The sequence below is a fragment of the Rhamphochromis sp. 'chilingali' genome, assembly GCF_963969265.1.
Source record: "Rhamphochromis sp. 'chilingali' genome assembly, chromosome: 6".
Taxonomy (NCBI): Eukaryota; Metazoa; Chordata; class Actinopteri; order Cichliformes; family Cichlidae; genus Rhamphochromis; species Rhamphochromis sp. 'chilingali'.
The window spans coordinates 39254697-39277728 of NC_137933.1; the positions used below are offsets into that span (position 1 = coordinate 39254697).

A 23032-nucleotide genomic window follows, 5' to 3' on the forward strand; every position below is an offset into this window, starting at 1 on the left:
TGAGCAGCGTCCCCAATAACGCCTCACCGGCGTGCCAAAGTAGGTGTCCCAGTCAAAATTTGTTTCCTTTGCATCAGGAGCATTCACTGTGCAGGGAGAGCGGATCCATCTGACTCTGCCTCCGTTACAACATACTAGACGTGGGAGTAATAAACCGTTGTGGTGAAAAATTGTGTTGTTACATTACCGTTCAGTTTGGGGGTTACAACAGAACTTGGTACATTGATTGTTCTCACGTATTATCAGACGGGATTGTTTCAATAAACCAAGGACATTTTGACTGATAATTATTTGTATTCTTCTCTAACTGTACAGAGCTAAAACCTCCAAAATATCAGGAGTAGTTAGTCATTATCAGAGGTGTTTGTGAACTAAAAATCAGGAATGTGGGATACTGTTTGTCCGTGATTTGGACAGCCCAGTGCGTGCTCCCGACGAAGGGGAAACAAATTCTGTCGTGGATACCTACTTTGGCACGACCTCGGACCACAGATTCGCACCTTTCAGTACACTCTGCAGCTATCTGTTGCAGCAGATCCACATATTATTAACATAACTGACGCAAATGTCTTTATTCCGCCGTAAAAGTGATTCTGATGTTAAACATTAGTTCCGCATGACTTTTCTGCCAGGTGATTTGCGCCCCACCTGTCAAAACTCTGGTCAAACTCTTTGAGAACCACTGGTGTAATCTGACCAAAGAATGTGCTCCTGATATTCATCAGGCTTCTTTTCATTTTCTTTGGCAATATTTAGTATTGAAGTATTACATCAAAGCACTAGAGAGGGTTTATTTCTCGGACTATTAAGATATTACGCAGTGTCATTTAAACTCTGCAAGCTGCCAGAAACATTCATGTTAGGTCAATGTTTGATTCTAAATTGACAGTGAGATCGTTCATAGATTAGAGCCTGATTGAATGTGGGTTGTACTCTGAATTGTACAAGCCATGTTTGTGGTCAATACGAACTCTTATTTGCACTCGTTGACCTGGTAAGTCTGAAGTTATTGTTTTATGTATTGTTTTTTTTAAATGATTGAACAAGTAGCAGACTGCCCATAACGTTATTTATTTGGAGGAAATCACTTTTGATTAGTGGTACTACAGCTCTTTCCGGACCTCGTGATTGCTGCCGCAAACATTTTGCTCAGATTGTGGCAGTTCTTTCCAGTGTGGAAACATAATGTAGGTCCATAGGGTTAAAACTGAGAAAATTCTGAAGTTTAGAGGTAATTTTTACAATGCAAATTTGTAGGGTTTCTGTCTATACAGGTTTTCTAATTATTGTCTCATGTGTCTACGACCTGTGAGCACAGTTAGAACTCTGTTTAAAAGACACATAAAAAAGTACTTTACATATTGATAAATGGCATTTTATGCGATCTTGAACTGGGTGCACTCACTTTTGTTGTATTTTGCTACCTTTATATGAATTCCCACATGCGTCTTTGTTAATGTAAACACCACCGTCTGAATTCTGTTCACATTCCTCTGACAATAAGTTTACTTTGACTTCAGTAAGTCTGCTAACGGTGAAAGGTTTTATTCTTGGCTGCACAATAGGTGTTCTTTAGGACACAACTTTTCCAAAACCATCGGTATCATGGAAATCATTCATCTTCAGTTGAAAAGAGAGCTTCGTGTCATTTCCTTGAGAGTTATGATATTAAGAAAATATCCACAATTCGGCATTTATACAAAACCACTAAACAGCTTTCAGTGCAATGTTACTTGAATGGGCTGTAAATGGTAAATGGCCTGTATTTGTATAGTGCTTTACACAACCAGTCATCCACCCATTCACACACACATTCACACACTGGTGGTGGCAGCTACATGTAGCCACAGCCACCCTGGGGCGCACTGACAGAGGCGAGCACCCAAGTCCTAACACTTACTTTGATGTTTTGTGCAGTTTGTTCACATCCATGCTCACAAGCAATACACACTACTTCTACCAAAGACTGCGCCCGACATAGAAAGCTAATAGATAACATTAACAACAACAATTAGGAGATGGATTGTATTTATTGGTATTTTTTGCAGTTTTCTGGCTTTGTAACAATGTTAACGCCCTTAAAAGCAATTTAAATCCCACTGTTGTCAGATTTAATAGCTTAAAAGGCTGGATTGCTATAATCTTCTGATTGATAATTGATGTTTTGTGATCAAGTATCTGGGATCCATCCAGGAATAATTGGTAGTACATTTGCATGCTGCACTTTTTAATTATTTTTAGTGAACAAGTGTATTTTTTAAATATCCCATAAAGAAGAACAAGTATTTGATTTAAAGTCTTCAGTTTGAAGAATAAACAGTATGCATAAATTTCTCTTTTTAAAAATGGGTGAATTTCTGTGTAGTTTGGAAGGATTGGTAGAAATAATTGGCACATATCTATTTGTATTGTTGGTAAAGGTCATAATTGATTTTGTGATCAAATTGTTAGAGTCAGAGGTAACGTAAAGCCTTTTTCTTTTCTGTGAATGGCTCTAAAATATCTGATTTTTACTTTTCAAGAGATTTCTTGTCACGTGGATGAAATTCTTACATGTTAGGCAATGGCAATCACCTCTGTAAGGACGGACGCTGGCTCCTTTTCAGATCTAAGACTTAATATCTGAATTCTGTTCTGTCAGCTAAAGCAGGCTGCTGTCTGTCCCTGTTAACTGAGACAGATCTTGGGTCTAGCAGAAACCAGCAGTACTGAGTGAAATGGGTACTGCTAGCCCGTGGGGGATCAAGCCTTCACCAAAGCTCTTTCTTTTTACAAATACAAAAACTAAACTCCATAACTTTTCCGCTCTACAGCTCCAAAAAGATTTACATACTATACTTTGGTTTATTTCTACTGTCACTGTTAATTTGTCTTCATCCTTACACTGGTTTGCAGGTGGAAACGCTAAGCTGCGGTACCAGATCACATCAGGAAACACAGGAGGGGTGTTTGATGTGGAACCAGAGGTGGGCACTATCTTTATAGCCCAGCCTCTGGACTACGAACAGAACAAACGGTAGGAACACACTCAGAGAAGAATCCTCCAAGCTTGCTGAACGATTGTCCATCCCTGACAAAGTTGAAACTTGTGTTCAGGTACAAGCTTCATCTTCTGGCTTCAGATGGGAAGTGGGAAGATTACACGACTGTGACAGTAAACGTGGTCAACAAGAATGACGAGGCTCCGGTGTTTACTGTTAACGAGTACTACGGCAGCGTAACAGAGGAGCTGGATGGTTCTCCAGTGTTTGTGTTGCAGGTACAGTCCAAGCTTACTAGTATTGTTTCTTCATATGACTAGTAAGACAAGGAATAAACTATATTCTACATAAATATGTTCACTGATGCATTGCTGCTGAGTTTTGTCAGTTTATTTATTTGCCACTTTGAGCTACAAACATGAAAATAAATAGCACTACAGGCCAACAGAGAAGACGGTATTTAAGTTTGAGGTGAACTCTCCCTTAAACCTCTCACGCTTCTCAAAAAAAAGAGTAGAGGCTATGCAGCAAATAATGTCACAAAGGTTGTTTAAACAATGCTGTGTTGGTACTAAGAGACCCAAGATAATATTCCCCACAACATCACAGCACCAGCCTGAGCCACTCATACAAGACAGGATGGATCCATGTGAAAACTGACTCATCGGATCAGGCTATAGCTTTTCAGGTTTCTGTTGTTCAATTCTGGTGAGCCTCAGTTTCCTGTTCTTAGCTTACAGGAGTGGCTCCCGGTGTCTTCTGCTGCATGCACTTCTGCATATTCTGGTTGATAAAATTAGTTGTTGCGAGTTGCTGTTACCTTCCTATGAGCTCATATCTATCTAGTCAATTTGCTTTGAGCTCTGGCTGCTCTAAACTAAGTTTTCTTTCTTTATTTATTTAGTTATTGTTTGTGGATCTGCATGATGTCACAGAGAGAAGATATATTCATACGAGCTTTGATTGTTACACCGAAGCCCCACCAACCATGTCAATCAGTAGAAAGTTGGCTTAAAGAGAAATGAGCCAAAGCAGCTTGTTTTAGACGCAGGGTGAACTTAAGGGGGTGAATAAGTGAGGGTTATTTTAAACAATGAATTATACAGAGTTACTCTGGTATAGCCCAAGCATAAAAATATGCAGCTGATACTGATCATAACAGGTTCTCTTCAAAGAAGCAACCGGAGACATTTTTTAACCAGCGCCTGTAGCTAATATTAAGCAGTATTTTTAATTTAATAACATTTAACAGCTGCCAGAAGAAAAAGAGAATTTTATTTTCTACCGCTCTCTGGTCCTCGGAGGAGTAAGATGTCTAAATAGAAAGTCTTAGGTAGACCACAACAGTAACACAGGTAAATCTGATGTCATTTCCCTTTTACAAACCCACGTAAAACTCAAACTGTTTCTTTTGTTTAACTGCATATTTGTTGATTATGTTGAAGGAGGTATTTGAGTTTTGTTGACTATGTGGGTTATTAAATTGTACATGTGTACACATCAAGTTTGGGTTTCACAAATGTCTCTAATATGTGGATTTAATACTCGTCTGTAGAAGCACACATACATTTTTGCTCTCAGTCATTCTGCAATTACTGTGTTAAGTTAAAGCAACTTTGGCCTGACCTGATGTTACTGCTGCTAATGTGTTGAAGATGAGCAAAATGTGCAGACAGAAGAGGGGGAGGAAAGGTGAGGCTTGGGGTTAAAAAGATGGCCCTTTGCCAGATTTAAATACCAGAGAGTACAAAGCTGCACAGGGCACTTATGGAGTGCTGTGAGTCGTGATATCACAACCAAGTCAGCAACGGTGTAAAAGCTCCGTGATTGTAAGATTGTTGCCTCGCCTGGTTCACTGTGCCTTTCACATTGTAGGTAACGGCAACTGACCCAGATAAGGACGCTGACCAGGAGGCCCTGCGTTACTCTCTCCACGGCCAAGGTGCAGACAGTGAATTCATAATTGATGAGGTCACAGGGAAGATCTATGCCCAGCGGACGCTTGACCGCGAGGAGCGCGCTGTCTGGCGTTTCGTTGTCCTGGCCACAGATGAGGGCGGCGAAGGTCTGACGGGTTTCACAGATGTCATCATCAATGTATGGGACATAAATGACAACGCGCCCATCTTCACGTGCGCTCCCAGCTGTCACGGAGAAGTAGCAGAGAACTCAGCAGCAGGGACATCGGTGATGGAAATGACGGCGACCGACCTGGATGACTCAGCTGTGGGGCAGAACGCTGTGCTCTCTTACAGGATTGTGGGTAGTTTAGATGCCACTAATGCAGAGCTGGGCGGAGTCCCCACCTTCTCAGAAATGTTTACCATCAATCCCACCACAGGCACCATCACTGTAGGCATAGGTGGGCTAGACCGGGAACAAGTTGAGTCTTACCTCCTGGTGGTAGAAGCCAGGGATGGGGGAGGGATGGCAGGAACGGGAACTGCTACTATTCTGATCAAAGATGTGAACGACCACGCTCCGAGGTTCACTGATCACTCCTGCCTGGCAAGGATTTCTGAGAACGCAGAGCCCAATGCAGAGGTGGGTGGCTGGTGTTGCTATCACAAAAACAATACTCCTTAAATGGTAAATGGCCTGCATTTGTATAGCGCTTTTCTAGTCCTTAAGGACCCCAAAGTGCTTCACACTACATTCAGTCATTCACCCATTCACACACACATTCACACACTGGCGATGGCAAGCTACATTGTAGCTTACTCAGCCAGTGTTCATGGGTCTGGTGGACCCACTAGAGTTTTGGCTTTCCAAATTAACACTATCAAACAATTTTATGTTAAATTACTCAACAGATGTTTACTTCATCCCAATTACAAGACATATGAACAGCAAACATGGTTAATTTTTTCCCTTTACCTTTGTTAGATCACATTTATGAATTAATGTGCTTCTCGTTTTTCTTTTATATAAAATGTTATAAATAAATCAGTTATAATCAAGTGGAGTGAGTGGAAAGACACAACACATTTACACGTGAAAAAATAATTAATTGTTTAATTTTTCTTTTGAAAAAAACTGAACACGGGTCTCACAGACCCGAACACCATACAAGGGTTAATACAGCAAGATAAATGTCCCTGAGCAGTGAAAGGGACAAAAATTATTACAACCACTCAGTTTATGAGTGTGTTTCAGAGCCAACCTCCTTCAACTTTGTTTGGCAGGTTCTATACTTTTATACTTTTTGGCCACACCAGGGGCAAGCTGCACATCGAGTCCAACAGCAGCAACAATCCCAACAATTCCTATTGTTGGAATAGTTGCTGGTACAATTCCTATATTTAACATCTGCAACAAAATCATCCCAGATCTTTTAGTGTCGCCTTTTTTAGCTGACACTAAAAGATCTGAAACAATAAAACCAAAGGCATCAACAAGCACAGAACTACAACATTGTGGTAATTTGTTTATTAGTGTGTTTGAAAAACAAAAATAAATAACAAGAAAACATGCAAGTTTGGCTGCATTCCATTGTGACCAGATATAATTATTTTTTGGAATCAAACTTGCTGAATGGCTCGTGCATTATGAGAATGATTGGATTCTGGTATCTTCACAAATCTTGAAATTAAATTCACATTAAAACTTAACACCTAATATTCATCTGACAAGCTGCAGGTTTCATTCGTGTTTCTTACAGGAGATTATTAGACCAGCCATGACTTTTAATCAGACCTCAAAATTCATAGGTTCAGAGGTGAGTTCTTTGTTTTCCTAAGTGGAACTAGTTTGCAGTAGGGTTGTCTTAGAAAAGCAAGAAACTCTTGATCACCAGTTTTACATGAGAGATAGATGCTCAGAGGAGGGAACTGCTATTCCATTGTTAAATGGGCCTTTATGTCAACGTTTTCAGTACAATTCAGTTTTATACTGCACTGCATCATGGGAAGTCCTCTGTGTGGATGGGGCAGGGATATTGATAATCCTATTCTTAACAAATGAACACAGTCGGGAGTTATTTTTGCAAGCTTTCCTGTATCATATTGAAAATGATGGATAATTTGCTCTTGTCAGAAATGTGCAGAGACAGTCATGTCCATGTTTATCGTAACTACATTCAGAAAACCTGGGTTATCTTTATTGTTCGGAGATTTAGCACTTTGCTTTTTATTTTTTTATTGTCAAAATGTAAATAGCCAGTTCCCTTAACACAATGTAATTGCTGGTTGTAACTTGTTCTAAGGTCTTGGATCTTGCAGCAGAGGACAGGGACATTGGTGAAAACGCCCAGCTGACCTTTAGTGTTGTGTCTGGAGACCAGGAGCAAAAGTTCTATATGGTCAGTCACAAGCAGGAGCAGCGCGGCACCTTGCGGCTTAAGAAACGTCTGGACTACGAACGGCACAGCGAGCAGAGGTTCAACCTGACACTGAAGGTACGTGGAAGGCATTTCAATTACAAAGGCTTTCACTATTGAAAATGACTTTGATTCAGATTTCTCTCTAATTCATTGGATTCCTTTTCATAATAGTCATGTGAACCTTCAGCTGACAGTATGAAACATGTGAATGGAAGATGGAAAATTACACAGAATTTAAGGTTTTAAAAATAAATTGATTTTTAATCAGCGTTTAAAGTTTGGCTGCATTCACATGCAGAACGATCCTGGAAAGTTTTGAGTATTGTCAAAACTGATGGGAGGACAGGCTTTTAGAATTTTGTAAGCAATGATCATAAATCTCATAAACCAACCTGTCAGCCCTTCCATCAACAGCTAACGTAAAGAGTTGTGAAGGTGAAGACAATAGCATAAAGGCAGTCTGACAGTGTCAGTGTCATATGTCAGTTACAGATAAGAATAAGAAAAGTCCCCCAGGCAAGTTTTTATACTGGTAGAACTGACAGAAAGTTGCTGGAAAGTAACCTCGAATTCTAAAAGGATATAAATGGATATAAGTGTTGCACACCCAGAGGAACCCTCTATCTGCTTTTTTATAATTGATGATTTAAAAAAAATTCACCAATGCTTTCGAACTGGCCAATTTGAAGACAACTTAAGCTGCTCTTCCTTTATGATATGAGCCAATCCAAACACTTCCTCCTACATATAGTAGTCTTAATTCTTTTCTTTGATTCTTAGAAGTTACAAGAATACAACCAAGTTACACTGGTTGTGTCACATAAAGCCTTTTTACTGTTAACATTGCAGTTTTTGTGTGTTTTCTTCGATATTTGCAGTCAAGCTTCTCACAGAAACTACTGCAACATGCTAATTAATGTTTTTAACTTTCCCAATGGTGAATAATTGGCTTCATACTCTGATTTAATATTTTTCTTTTTACGCCTCCTTAACCTCTTAAAATTAAATTAAAATTAAACTCTACTCTTGTTTGGTTACCTCGTTAAGGGCAACAACATTTTTGTTGTCCTAAACAAACAATCCATAAGCCACATCCCAATAACAACTTTGTCAAAGTGATGCAAAAATCTCGTGGCATGACACTTCTTCTGTAAAAAAATTAATGTCTTTATTTGCTTTTGTCTGATTATTTTAGGTAAGCTGTTGGCTCTGGAAACTTGGAAGTCTGCTCGGGAAAATAATTGCAAAAACAATAACTGTTTAGTGCACTGTGAAATTATTTTGGCTCTAATTACAAGAAGTATCGAGTTCATGATCTTTGTTATTATGCATGTGTGTGATATTTGTGCGCTTCCTGTTTTAGGTTGAAGACCTGGACTTCTCCAGCCTTCTGCACTGTGTGGTGGAGGTGGAGGACTATAACGATCACGCTCCTGTCTTCATTCCACACTTCATGTCACTTGCTCCACTACCTGAGGACATTGTTGTGGGAACCAGTGTGGCCCATTTAGTAGCCAGCGACTCTGATTCAGGCCAGAACCGTGACATCACCTATAGCTTGTCAGAGGACTCAGACCCTGAGGGTCTGTTCACCATTGATCAGTCCGGTCTGCTGTCAGTGGCTCGGCCTCTGGATCGGGAAAGGATACCCCAGCATCACTTAGTTGTCATTGCGACTGATCACGGTGTTCCAGCTCTGACAGGCAGCGCCACAGTTCAGCTGCCTCTGTTGGATGTGAATGATAACGGACCAGAGTTTGAAGCAGCGTACTCTCCAATAGTCTTTGAGAATGTGTCTGGACCGCAGGTAGGTTTAATCCCATATAGCATACTGTACTGTTATGTATAGATTTTCATAAAGACGAAGCAAATGATAATGATTGACTGTGTAGTTAAAAAATCTTCAGTGAACAAAGCTACAACCCCTCATCCTTTTTCATCTTGTTTAGGTAGTAAGGTTGAACCAAACGTCGACCCTCCTTCAAGCTGTGGATCACGACTCGCCTGAGAATGGTCCTCCTTTCCACTTTGCCGTCCCCCCTGAATATCGCTACAGCAACGATTTCTACCTTCAGGACAATCTCAACGGCACAGCCACACTAACAGCTTTGAGGACATTTGACCGCGAACGCCAGAAAGAGTTTCTCATTCCTATTATTATGAGTGACAGTGGAAGTCCAGCCAAGACGGTGACCAGCACCCTGACTGTGACCATCGGTGACCAAAATGATCATGCACACGTGGCAGGGGAGAAGAAAATTTTCATTAATAGTCACAGGGGTGAGTAGGCGGTGGTGAAAAAGTAAAACTGAATGCATAAATGTACTTGTTTTTCACCAATTAGTGTGTTTTCATAATATTTGGAAGTCATTATAATTCACATTTAAATCCAGGTAACTGCCCAGCCCGACTCTGTGCTATCAACAATCACCTTGAGGCAAAACCACCTTTTTCTGGCCTTCACAGATTAGCTGCACGACACCGATTGGAGGGTTTATTTGAAAATTCCCTTTTGTCTTTAGGGTGATTTTATTTTACTTTGTCAAATTAAAAGTCTGTCTCTTTGTGAATTTAACATTATTTGACAGACGGAGGTCGGTGGGAAAGTTTTAAAATGTCGCTCAACCAGCATCTACTTAATAAAACAGCCTTCATCTACTTTTTAAAGCACATTTTGAACTTTGCCCTCAAACTTTTCTCTCTCTGTAGGTGACTCTCTTAGTGCCAGCTAATTAATTCCTAATCAGTGAGCAGTAATTAAAACACACAAACAGACACACACACACTGTGTTTATTGTGTTTTTCACCTCCGCCTCAACTCTTCCATTGTCACTACATCATCATTCCCCACATGATCACTATTTAGTTGCCGTGACTCCCACGGTGCCGTTCTAAGGGTCACAAAGGCAAATAGTGCTCGATTTGACACACAGTTAATTACACTTTAAATGTTTATTCTCTGACAGCGTACTGCGTTTCTGGTCTGTCTGAACTCAGGCAGTGAATCTCAGATTTTTAGTCCCAGAAAGCGTCCATGTAGTTTTCAGACTTACACAGGCTTCACGGCACACTGCGTTGTCAGTTAGGTTGAGTTATGCATTAGAAGTACACGTCAGGCAGTTAAGGCCTTGCTGCCTCTCTGTTGATAGGTACAGTACGTCGCTTTTGTTTATATGCTTGCACTTGGATTAGCAATGCTTCATCTTCTTTTGCCATTCAGAGCTACAAATGCACATTTCAGTGGTGTTGAACTCTTCTCAAAAGTTAAGTTTCACAAAGACAATCCAGCTAAAATTCAACATGTCAAGGTCTGCCTTTTAAATTTTGAAGGGTACCCTGTGAATAATTCCCACATGGTACAGTGTGAGGAATTGGAGGAGAAAGAGTAATGACAACAACACTTCTTTCTACTTGATTATAATCATTATGCATTCAAACAGCATTTTCTCTTTTGCATTTCTTTCTCCCAGTGTCACCTGCAATGTCACTTCTCAGTTTTGCTGAGACCTGAGTGTCTTTGGATATTTTGCTGTTTCTGCTGTTTTTCACTATGTTTGTACATTGTTGATTTTGTTTTCCTGTGTTTGAAAAGCTACTGTTTGTAGTGTTGTGATTTCAAGGCTTTTCCACTTTTTCTTTATTCTAATGAATGTAAAACACATGAAGCACACACACTTAAACACATGTACAGTATATATCAATCCAAAAGCAAAAACAGAGGGTTATCCTTTAATTCTCCGACATATTTAGTGCTGCTGAATCATTCTCACGCAGACTGATTAACGGATGCATTTTCTCTTTTCAGGCCGTATGCCAACTACAGTGCTCGGAAAGGTCTACTCTCCTGACCCAGATGATTGGGACAACAAGACGTATGTCTTTGAAGGACATGTGCCAAGGTAAATTAAAACAAATTAATTCAATGGGTCAGCAGTTTCTAATCAGAAATGTGTCATAAGCTATTTTAAATGAGTGCGAATGATGGCAGGGCATCTACTCTTTCCAAGAAATGTCTAACATCCTGACGTCAGTGATGCAGGAGTTTCTGTGTGCCAGATTACTTCTTTCATACCCTGAACCAAGTTGCCTTTTACGGCTAATCAGCGGCACCTCCTTGTTTTTTAGTCGTTAGATTGATTTAGACATTTAAATAGTGCAAAGCAACAACTCCCGGAGCGAAATATCCATCTTTGTTTATTACCATCCTATTTTTCTATTACCATTACCATCCTGTCCAATTTTCTTCCTCTGATTCTATTTCCTCAATGCCTCTTCTCAATTTCTCTTTCCATTTTTGTTGTTAATGCATGTGTGTTTTCCTGCCGTCGGATGACGATGTTCTGTTTGTGCCAATACTCTGCTTGAGAGTTTCACTTGCCAAAAGTGACACTGAGCCACAACGCTTCGCACTTTGACAATCTCCCACACACATGCACAGACGAGTCCCGAAGTGACACTCCGGTACCCTATGACACCTTCGTCTTCATCTTTCATGCTGTGTTGAACTCAAAATGACAAACTTTGCTACTTTTTCTCTCAAAGTCAGAGTTCAGGCTTTATGAAGGACTGGGTGCAATATAAGGTATCAGAACTTCACGACAGCTCTCATCTCGTCATGGTTCAAACCCGACTTAAGTTCAGAACACACCGTTGTGCTTTTCTTAATACATATCATACTATAGCGCACTCACCTCTGCTTTTAGAGTTCTGTGCAAAAGTCTCATATTTTGCTTAAAATTAGACAGGCTTTCATGTAACATTGGACACTGGTTGCTTTTTCACTCATTTTTAGTCCAGTCCTTGTACCTGGCCACATAAAAGTGGCTCCTAACTTAAGGGATGAATTGATGTTGTGTCTACATGTTGTGTCTCTTAGAAAACTAAGCAGAGGACTCACTTTGTGAATAGCAGCCTGTTGCAAAAATGCATAATTTGTTCCCATTTTCTTTTTTGTCTAAAAAAAATGCCAAATGTAACACAGTTTGACAGGTGTAGAAGAATATTTTTGCAGCAATAAAGTGATTCCCAAAAAGCTATAAGCTGAAAACTTCACATGTCTTGGCAGTCTGTCAGTTTATCCTTAAGATGGGTGAAGAGTTGCAGGCGTAAAAAACATCATATCTGATATCATATCTCACAGTACAATAATATTGAATGGGTTGCATTGTTGTATTTTGTCATGTTTCTCAGGTCTTTGTCTGAATTTCTACGAACATTATTGCTAAGGATTGTCTTATTGCATTGGAGTCACACTGGGTTAAATATGTACACTTGGGTTTTAAGGGGTATTTATTATTTTCTTCTTTTTTTTGGGTTGTATGGAAGCCCCAAACGCAATTTCATTGTTCTTGACAATGACAATAAATAAATAAATAAATACTAAATACTAATACTAAATACTGCAGCAGATGAACATTGGCTGACAGTCATGTTGGTTATACCAAATACCGACTTTTAAGATTGTTAGAATTGTGCAAACTCTGTTTTTGCCTTATACATGTATGTTTGCAGACTAAATCTGTTTCCCATTTTTCCAAGCAAAATGTGGTGGAGATGAGGGGAGGTTCAAGACCTACTGTGTGTTTCTATTTCAGTTCACCAAACAGTATTTTCAGTGTTTGGGTGTGGATGTTCTACTGTTTTCTACTGCGTTGTTTAGCTAAACAGTGCGGGGGAAAAAATAAGTAAAAAATAAATGTTCTGGTGGAACAATGTTTTCCACAAAGTGGAGGAGTACAAACATACTCTGGACGGGGGTACCAACATATATGCAATCACAGTTTGTCTAACAAGCAATAACTAATAGGACGATGTGTTAGATAAACAAAAAAGTTGAAATCCAGTCGCTACTTTAGCATGATTTCTAAATAAAAACTCACTTTTTTGCCAAATGTATGGCCAGTGGTTAAAATGTTTTGAATTTCTAAAATAAACAGATGATAAAACAAGATAATAGTTTAAATCGTTAGCCAAACAGAACAAACAGAACCAATGAAATAAGTCTTAAAGTTGTGAATAGATTATTGAAATTGAAAGCTAGGGCTGGTTAAAGTGTTTTTTGATGAAACAATACAAAGTATGCTGAGTAAGGCTGTCGAAGCTGTTATATTTTGTCAATGGTCCTGGCACACGTTTTGCACAGCCGGCTACACGGAGAGACCTGTGCTGTTTGTGCAGCTTGGAGGATTACTTGTTTTGATTAAATTTTAGTTGTTAGTTGTGATTTTCTTTCATTTTCATGCCACATTAAGGACACCTGAAGTGGTGATGCAAGCACTAAGATATCAAACTAATTCCAGCATACAGCTGGTCTGCCTGCCAGTCCAGGGATGATTCAGTTTTGCTCGTTTGAGTTGGGTTAATGATCTCTAGGTGAGAGATGGGGTGACGTTTTATGTAATGTGTATGTAGACACAGTCATCTGGGGTAGCATTGTGCAAAATGGTAAGACACCAGAAGAAAGACAAGTGTTGGCACCAGAAACAACCTGTAACAAAATAGTTCACATAAGGGTCAATAGAATCAGGTTTCAGCATATTCAGATGTACTAAATGAGGAACCACTGATAGTTTAACCAGTTAAAACAGTAAAATTGTCTTTCAGTGATGTCAATCCTGGAATTAAGTGCTAGACCTAAGACGTGATGAATGCCACAGCATGTGCTGTAAAATGAGTTAAAACAGCTCTTGTCTCCACAAGTGGTTTATTATTTGATTTGCCAAGGTTCTGCTTTGGATTTCCTCTCTAATTAAACTTGAATGAGCTCATTTACTGTACAAAGGGAGCATGGAGACAAGGACCAAGCAAAATTGCTTCCTTGCATGTCTTTGTGCCTATTAGTCAGTCTCATTTTCCCCCTTGCCTCCCTCTCCCTAATGCAACGTCTCTACTCACTTTCTATTATTGTCCCAGAGGGCAATTGATTAACAGAGTAAACACTAAAATCCAGAATAAAAGTCCAGGCTGAAAGGGATGAAAGAATATTTATTTTGGACTGTCTTCAGCTTGGACAGTTGTATCAGAAGTGCAGCCAACTGAAAGAGGAAAAAGTGTGCATATAATTTGAGCTTTTATGTTAGGTAACATATTCATAAACTGTTTCATTAATTCACACTTTTTACGTAATATTAGAGTAACAGTTTTGTATATAGGAGATCACAGTTTGGTATGCTGATCCGTGTGCCAGCAGCATACCAAAACAATCATGTTGGATGAATCAGTGAAATTCCAGATTATGTTTACTTGCAACATTTCTGTAAATTGAATACCATTGTCACCGATGTTCCCTCTAAGCTGCGCGGGTGCGCAATTGCGCATTGCTGGCACAGTCTCTGCGCACAGAAAACCTGCACAAAAAAAATCTAACCTGAATTGAAATTAAAATTAATACATTAACATATCACAACAATAACATCATCACTTCTGTTTGGTATGATGCCATTAAATGTCTTTAACAGCGTGTGTTGTTGCAAATACCTTCTCCGTGACATGTTATTTACAATTTAGAAAACCTTAAATTTTCTAAAGCTTTTACTAAAGTCTGACTTTTCTAATAACTCCTTTTTGGAGTATTACCTCTTATCATAGCAAATAAACATGTTAGAAATTTGTATATGGCCCAGTCACACTCAAGTAAAAACGAGGACAATGACTGGGGAAAATCAGTAGTTGTGTGGTATTTAATATTTCTACGTTCAGTGACAATTTACAAGCAGTTACGATGACGCGCTGGTTGCCCAGAGGGTGACTATCCGACTCCCTCAGTCAGAAGGAGATTCCACTGTTGACGATTTATCTCGGTTAACTGCTTAATTTGCAACTTAAAACCATTCAATCATGAACTGATAGCAGGGTGACTTTGTCTTAACGCTGGTTCGTTTTGTTTTCACCATTTCAAAAACAACAAGGTCACAAGTTTAGTTGTGTGTTCCCTCCAGCCACTGTTTTCCCCAGTGTGATTGCAGCATTAGCCAGCCTGCAACGAGTCTGCCAGTATTTAAAATAAAGAATCCAACTTCTAGATCCTGCTATTTGGTATATTTGCCATTCCATCGGATTAAAGCTACCTAAGGACATGAACTACAACATAATTCTTTAAATACTGTGCTGTACACTATACAAACCATAGACATTAGGCATTCAGTCATACTTTCCAGTTAGCTATTTAACCCACTGATAACTGAAAATTACAGGTCTTTACAAACTCTCAAAGACATAAAGCCATGTGATCAGTGTGCCTCTCCATTGGTGAATCCTATAGATTCAGCAGCTTGAGACTGTGTAGCGCAGTCAATGAACCGTGTTTACCTGCACTGAAATGTAATGCTGCAAACACATCATTCAGTCTTAGGTGATTGTGTCAGCTGTAGCTAGGAGGTTGGTGCATTTGTTAGCTACTTGAATGACCTCCACCTTCACAGAATGCATTATATTACTAGTAATTACTTCTTATATAACTGCACCGGTTAGCAGCTTGCTTTTGAGGGATGTTGGCTGTATACATGAAAGACAGGTTTTCATGTGTAGTTAAATGAGGGTGACAAACTTCATCACCCCTGTTGACCGCTCGTCTTATGTGAAATGGCAGAAAAGCATCTGAATGGGTTCCTTTTCTGATTTGGGTACTTGTGTTTTATTTCTTTCCATCAGTTACTTTATTCTGAACAAGCGAACTGGTTTCCTGATCATCAAAGAGAACGCCCCACCAGGCACCTACCAGTTCCAGGTTCGGGTGTCAGATGGAATTTGGCCAGATGCTGTCTCCACTGTTACCGTACACGTGAGGGAACTCCGAGATGACGCCATCTACAACTCGGGGTCACTTCGCCTGGCAGGTAAGATTAACTCTGCAGTGACACGTGAACATGCTCCCTGCTGTCTGAGCCTCCAAATGAGTAGTTCACTAGTTCTCGTAGCGTCTGAAAGTAACTTTCTTGACTTTCTGACCAAAACATATTGTAAAAGGAAAAAAGGTCTACCAACCTACCATGTAGCCAAAGCAAGAACATGTGTTTTGTATCATATTCAGTACATTTGTTTGAGAAATAAAAGATGAAATTCTCAGGCACAAATTTATTGCATGCTCTAATTCTCTAATCAGCTTGTTTAGGTTAGGGGTGTGGATTGATTTGCTAGGATTAGGCAAACGTGTTAGACTTTGGTAATGGCTGTGACTCATGAGATGGAGTGAGTTGTCCACCATTTGGAATGTTGGGGGATCAAGTTCCCCACTTACTCCAGCCACAAACTCTATATTTTGTCTTTTATCTGGTTTTTAATTAATGTAACTGTGACCCGAAGTTTAAAAGTATGTTGGATTGGTGCTGTTGGTCAAATAAATCTTGTAATGACCAGATATTGAAATATCTATGGGTTTTTTGTTATTTGTAAGGTACAAATGACTTCTGTCACTGTCTCTGAAGCTAATAGTTCACTAATTATGCAGTATATAAAACAGTAAATATGCATCTTTCGGCTTGGTACAGCAACTTATTTACCGATCAGAAAGTCAGGGGATCAGTCCTGTGTGAATGTTAGAAAGCACTTAGGCATAGAAGCAATGTATTAGGGCTGCCACGATTAGTCGACTAGTCACGATTACGTTGACTATCAAAATCGTCGACGACTGATTTAATAGTCGACGCATCGTTTGAAGCTTTGTAAGATCACAAAAGACGCAGGAATAAGTAGTAGGATTTAAGAGTGTAATAACGGACTGAAACAGAAGATGGCAGCACTGCATGTACAAGGATGCCAGCTGCCGTTAAACCCCGAAGAAGAAGAAGTAGCTCTGTCCCAGAATTCATAGCGCAGCCCAGCTCAGTTTCCAACAATGGCGGCAGCTAGTTAGTTTTAATATTACTCTTATTATTCTTTCTGGGTCACAAAATAAACGTTTAACATATTTTCAGGCGAGAATGTAGCTGTGTAAACCTCAAATATCTGCTCAGTTTATCAAGACACCACATATTTTCAAAAGCGCTCCAACGTTTTCGGAGACGTCTGTTACCCACTAGCTCGATAGTTAGCCGGGGGCTAGGTCACTAGAGCCGGTGAGAACACCGGACTCCCGGCAAACAGTTTTCAAACCCACCGCTGTCTTTCGCTACTCAGGTTAAATATATATGAGTCACTTAGATAACTTAAAAATGTTATTGTTTGGCTTTTTTAGTATTTTATTTGTTCCTGAGTAAATCGGTTTGGCTGAGATGAAAGTTAGTTTTTACACAGCTGAATAAACGTCAAGCAGACAGCTGATTATCAGAAGTGTGAGATGCTGGAGAATTTACTCCGGTGTCCTGTTATATTTTAGATAGCAAGGAGTTTATTAAATTTCACCGAAACAATCTGCAAATTTCATTAAAATGTAATAAACTATCATCTTGTAAATGGTAAATGGCCTGTATTTATATAGCGCTTGTCTTTATTTTTAGTTAGCACAGACCTTAAACACTTAAAGCTGTAAGCTAATGATAGTTATATAAGAGCAGATGCTGCTGGTGCAATAAGCTGTACGCTGTACGTCCAATGGATGATGATCTGATTAGTCGACTAATCGCAAAAATAATCGGTGACTAGTCGACTATCAAAATAATCGTTTGTGGCAGCCCTACAATGTATGAATGTGTGTAACTGGGTGAATGAGACCTGCAGTAGAAAGAGCTTTGAGTGCTCAGCAGAGTAGAAAGGTGCTATCTAAGTCCCAGTCCAGCACCATACTTCCTGTCTTGAATAAATTCAGTGAAGATGAGACAATGTGTGCAGAATGCTGTAAATCACAATTAAGTTAGAGCTGTGAACATTATACCCTGGAGAGTATTAACTTGATCTCCCCCTAAAGAGACTATAAATCCATATGCTTCTGAGTCTGCAAAAACCTGTACTTGACTAATTTACACTTGAGCTTTGGGGTTTTTAATTTTCCACTAAGTTGCATCAGTTTTGTTACAACATATCAAAGTACGTGACACATTTCATTATGACCTACCAAGCTCACATTTCCATCTTTGCACTTGTCATCAGCCTACATTCTTTCTCGCTCTGATTGATGGTCTGTGACAGTCACACTCTACATTACCTACAGTAACAGGTAAAACCTATATTAATACCAACTAAATAATATTTTGGGGAATATGCTCATTATTTGTAGACTCATCTCCAGGCATACAAAATGAATGCAGGCTGATTACTGTTTGTTTCCAGTGCTTCCAAAAATTCCAACGCTCCAAGGTAAAGATGTTTTTTTAAGTGAAAGATTACGCCCATTATTAATTCCTCTCGTCTGACTCGTGGGATCTCAGTTGTTGTCAGTGCTCGCACAGAGAAGCCTATTTCCATTACTTATGCTGGTAAAATAATTAGTCGAGGTTTTGCTCAGCCAGCATATTCTCTTCACATGTTCAGCAGCATCCATCATTACCTGATGTACGGCACATCGGCTGTCTGCTCAGAATTAAATTCGCTTTAGAGAAATGGGACATGGCTGAAGGATTTTTATGATTTCCGAGATATTGAAATAGAAGCAGACAGAGAGGCCAGCGGATGCTCTCCGAAGATGAGAGGAGAGCAGAGGGAGAGAAGGAAGAAAAGTGTGGAAGCGAGAGTCGAGCATAAAAGAATTTTCTTCTCATTCTAAAAGAAGGTTGAGATAAATTAATGTGCACAGAGAAGGCACGGTGGAGAACAGCTGGCACACACATTCCAATATTTGTAGAAACGTAGACTGTGTGTTTTTTAAGATGAATAATGGAAACTGAAATGAAATAATTGCACAATTAAAGTCTCCATGTAGTTATTTGTTTTTGTAATTTTCACTCGTTTAATTTAGAAAAATACACTTAGATTTGTCAGCAACTTCTCCCTGTAGGGTGCGCCTTCACTGAAGATTTTTAAATGGTTCCACTGTCATCAAAGGGCTCTTAGCTGTAGAGTGCATTGATTTAATAGACCCTGGTTCTATCATAGGGACTTGAATTGAGAGCCAGAGAGCACCAGTGTCAGACACCACTCTGAATACTCTGTCAAAACTACTCAAATGCTTTTAACCTGCAGTTCAGCAAGGAGCAAACTCACGAAACATGTAAGTTAGTGGTTTCATAACAAAATGTAATACAAGGATTAATGACTCTGAGATCATCTCGAGTTGCAGACTGCACACTGGCAACACAGGTGTGTGTGTGTGTGTGCGTGTGTGTGCGTGTTTGTGCGTGTGTGTGCGTGTTTGTGTGTAGGATATGCAACCGTAATTTCCAGGGTTTTTTTGGTGCTTTGAAGTAAACACTCTCATTGATTCACAGTCTCAAGGATTATGAAAATATTCTACTTATAGCATTACTTACACCCTCCTTGACATTTTAAATCCCATTTCAAGAACAAATGTGGAATTCAATAAGGGTGCACAAAGAAAGGACTAGTTAAATCTGCCTTGCTGAGATTAAGGCTCCCTCTCAGTCCCCCTGCTCCATTTCTCAATATTGATGGAAAGGTAAAAAATGCAGAGAGTAAAATGCATGGTGCTCAGGGGGGAGCAGAGTGCGAAACACACGATGAGTAACTGCTTAAAACCAGCTGATGCAGTTTTCCAAACATGAGGACTTTATAAACTATTCCTGCCAGGAGAGTTGTCCTTTGGCAGATGCGTTGTTGAGAAGTGCGAAAGTCCTCGCTCTCTCTCTTCTCACGTCTGTCTACGCTCCAGGGTGCCTGTATTGTGGGATCAATATGCAGAAATTGGGAAGATATATTAGTTTGTTATTATATGTGAGATTCTGGAGACTTCCTTCACTGATCACACTGTAGTCATCTAATGCTGCCCCAGTGAATGGAGGTTGTTGTTCCACGAAAAAATAACTAAAATTCAATCATGAAAGTGCATTTTCTGTTTAATGAACCAGATAAGTAGGATAGGGAAGGTGACGAGGTCTCATACAGCAGGCTGCCACGCTAACAACACTTCCACATCCATTTTCTGAATTAACTCATGACTTTTTTTTTCCCAATTAAAGGGTCTGAAGAGCTGATAAACCTGATATCATTAGATTGGCTCTACTTATGCTGGAAGAATTTAAATTTAAAAACTGAAAATGCTATTACACATTAAGTGTTTAGATGTTTAGCATTTAAAGATGAAAAATGAAGAAAAGGTACAGTCGATTCAGACAGAGTGTAGTGAGATGATTGCACGTGAGAGATAGTTGCAACTGACCCTCTTGCATATGCATATATAGATGCAAAATAAAGGGAGGAAAATATTTAAATCAATCTAGCAAATTGCTTCACTCACATTTGCAAAATGTTTTACTAATTGCACCGGCATTTACCACCCTTAAAAAAACGGGGGAGGCATAGCAGAGATTTAGATGTGTGTGCTTGAAGAGGCATTTCTCCACTCGGGTCAATTTATTTGGAATGCCAGACAGAGATGTGATAGAAATGTAGAGATTACCAAGCCATCTAATTGCAAGTTTGCTCAGTGAAGTCAGGAATGACCTGGAAGCTCCAACCAAAAGGAGCCATACAATAGCAGTAGCAAAAAACATCCAAATCTTCGTTTTTTTGGCATCGTGTTCTTCTCAACATATACTGTGGCTTCTGTGACAGGAATTTCACAGCCTGTACGATGACATTCAGAGCAAGATGGCTAAACAACAGAGAGAAAATGTTGACGTTGGACCCTGAAAAAAAAATTCAGGCCCTGGATGGACATCAGGCATAGGAAGTCTAAATAGCAGCCCTGTTATGTATTGAAATAGTTTGAGGTTGTTGTTTTTTGTTTGTTATCATCAAACCTGTCTGATCAATCCATTTACATTTATAATCTCAAAGATATTTCTCCTTAATAAAGTTTTGTCACACTTAAATAAACAACAAAATGTTAAATTAATAAAATGCTTATAATTTCAGGACCATGGACAGCGCAAAAGCTGTGCTCACTCAGAGTATAGAAATAAACGTTTGTCTGTCAGACATTTCCAATTTGTTTTGTCCCTTGAAGGATATATGTTGTCCTAATACAAGAATGCTACAGAGCCCAATGTCAAAATATTGTCATAGATCTTACAGTCCTACATTGAAGCCTGTTTCTATTATAACAACTCTTTCTGCCAGAATATCTAAATATCATCTCTTAGTTTTCAACCTCGTGCTAAATTGCGGGATTCTTGGCAGATTTGACATGTCATTGGAATGAACTGACTGCACCTTTGTTTAGAACACAAAACTTTTGTCAATACCATGAAACTATTTGGGGATTGCACTCACACGCTATTTTGCACCGCTTAGTAAATGTGACCCTTGGGCATTTATCAGGCAGTGAGTGGAATGAAAATCCTTTTCGAAGCAAGTCTCACCACTCAGCATTCTGAAATGCATTTGTGTGTTTATTTTGGTCGTTATTTTGAATCATTATCTATTTTATTTTACTTTTAAGCTGAACATTTATTACGTTTCTTATAAGACAGGAAAACTGTATATTATAGGTAATAAATTTGCACACTACACTGCAGCCCTAATCAGCACGTTCCCAGAAAAGTGCACACTGTACAGCACCATACATACACACCAGTATACAAGTATAAATGCAGTGACGTTGCCCACTATGGCATGGGCTGTATGGCAGCTCAACACAGGACTATACATCAGGCTTCAGACATATCTGCAGCACCTTAATAAGCCCTGTCAGCATGTACTCCACAGCGGCTGTGGCTGCTTGCTGCTATTATTAATTCTTACATACTTCAAGAGTCTCGCTTCCCAGAAAACTAGACCTGCGTCACACATAGGTTCCCTAAAATGAAAAGAGGATTACTCCACCTCTGATTTCAGCCTTTCTCATCAATTAACCAAGAGCACAGTCGAAACAAGGATCTAGCTGATGCTTCAAAGCATCAGCTGTGAGAGGAAGCTCTGTTCAGTCAATTGCATGCTTTGTCTGATGTTTGAGCAGGAAGCGGCAAACATTTCTCTGCTGATTGTTCATCGTATAGTCATTTGATAACGGAGATTGTTATTTTCTTCCCATAGGTCAGTCGGATAAGCCGTGCACTGTAATCTTGTGGTCAAATGGAAAAGTCTGGCTTGCTAGAGATTAAACTCAACCTTGTTGTTCTGATCCTGGGAAAGATATTGTGAAAGTTTACCTTCTGTTCCCTTCAGCTGCTCCTCTAATCACTGAAAGGAGTCCTGAACTGAAGCTGGTTTAGAATTCATGAAATCATTTGAACTTTTTGTCAGTCATCCACAAGAAGTTTTGATTTTTCATATACGGTATGAGAGCTTGAAGTTAATCGTGTATTTCAGTGGCTATGATAAAGACAAATAATGACTTTGAGCACAATGAAGCCAACAAAGAATTATGTTTAAATGTGCTTAAATAACAATATGCTTTTTTTGTCCTTATTAATACTTTGTGTGTTATTATGTTTGAAAGAAAAACCGGTAAATCTAGTAATTATATAAAAAGTGGTATGTTTTTATATAATTACTAGATTTAATCAGGAAAACATTTACAGCATTTGTCTTTTATGGAAGATACAATGCCACCAGCCTCTCCTTGGTGTTTTGCTTTATCAAAGCATTTTGTTAAAGAAAACATTCTTGGAATCTTACAAGTAATCATGAGGGCTTCATAAAATCCTCATTTGTTTGACCTCTTCTGAAGGACTGCAAAAAAGACAAAGCCACAGTTAGTTCTCACTCTTTTGTCTCAGTTATTCATATAAAACTTCATCAT

At 39.3% G+C, this 23032-nt stretch overlaps 1 protein-coding gene across 1 annotated transcript in view; it reads left to right on the top strand.

Annotated features, from left to right (window-relative positions):
• LOC308397943 (neural-cadherin-like) overlaps positions 1-23032 on the top strand; it is a 348547-nt gene that overhangs the window by 182732 nt on the left and 142783 nt on the right. Inside the window, exons 17-24 of the mRNA XM_080884232.1 lie at positions 2896-3016; positions 3097-3259; positions 4857-5525; positions 7186-7377; positions 8666-9109; positions 9252-9582; positions 11108-11201; positions 15952-16136. Of these exons, the coding sequence (XP_080740358.1) occupies positions 2896-3016; positions 3097-3259; positions 4857-5525; positions 7186-7377; positions 8666-9109; positions 9252-9582; positions 11108-11201; positions 15952-16136 (2199 nt within the window). The remainder of the gene's footprint in view (positions 1-2895; positions 3017-3096; positions 3260-4856; positions 5526-7185; positions 7378-8665; positions 9110-9251; positions 9583-11107; positions 11202-15951; positions 16137-23032) is intronic.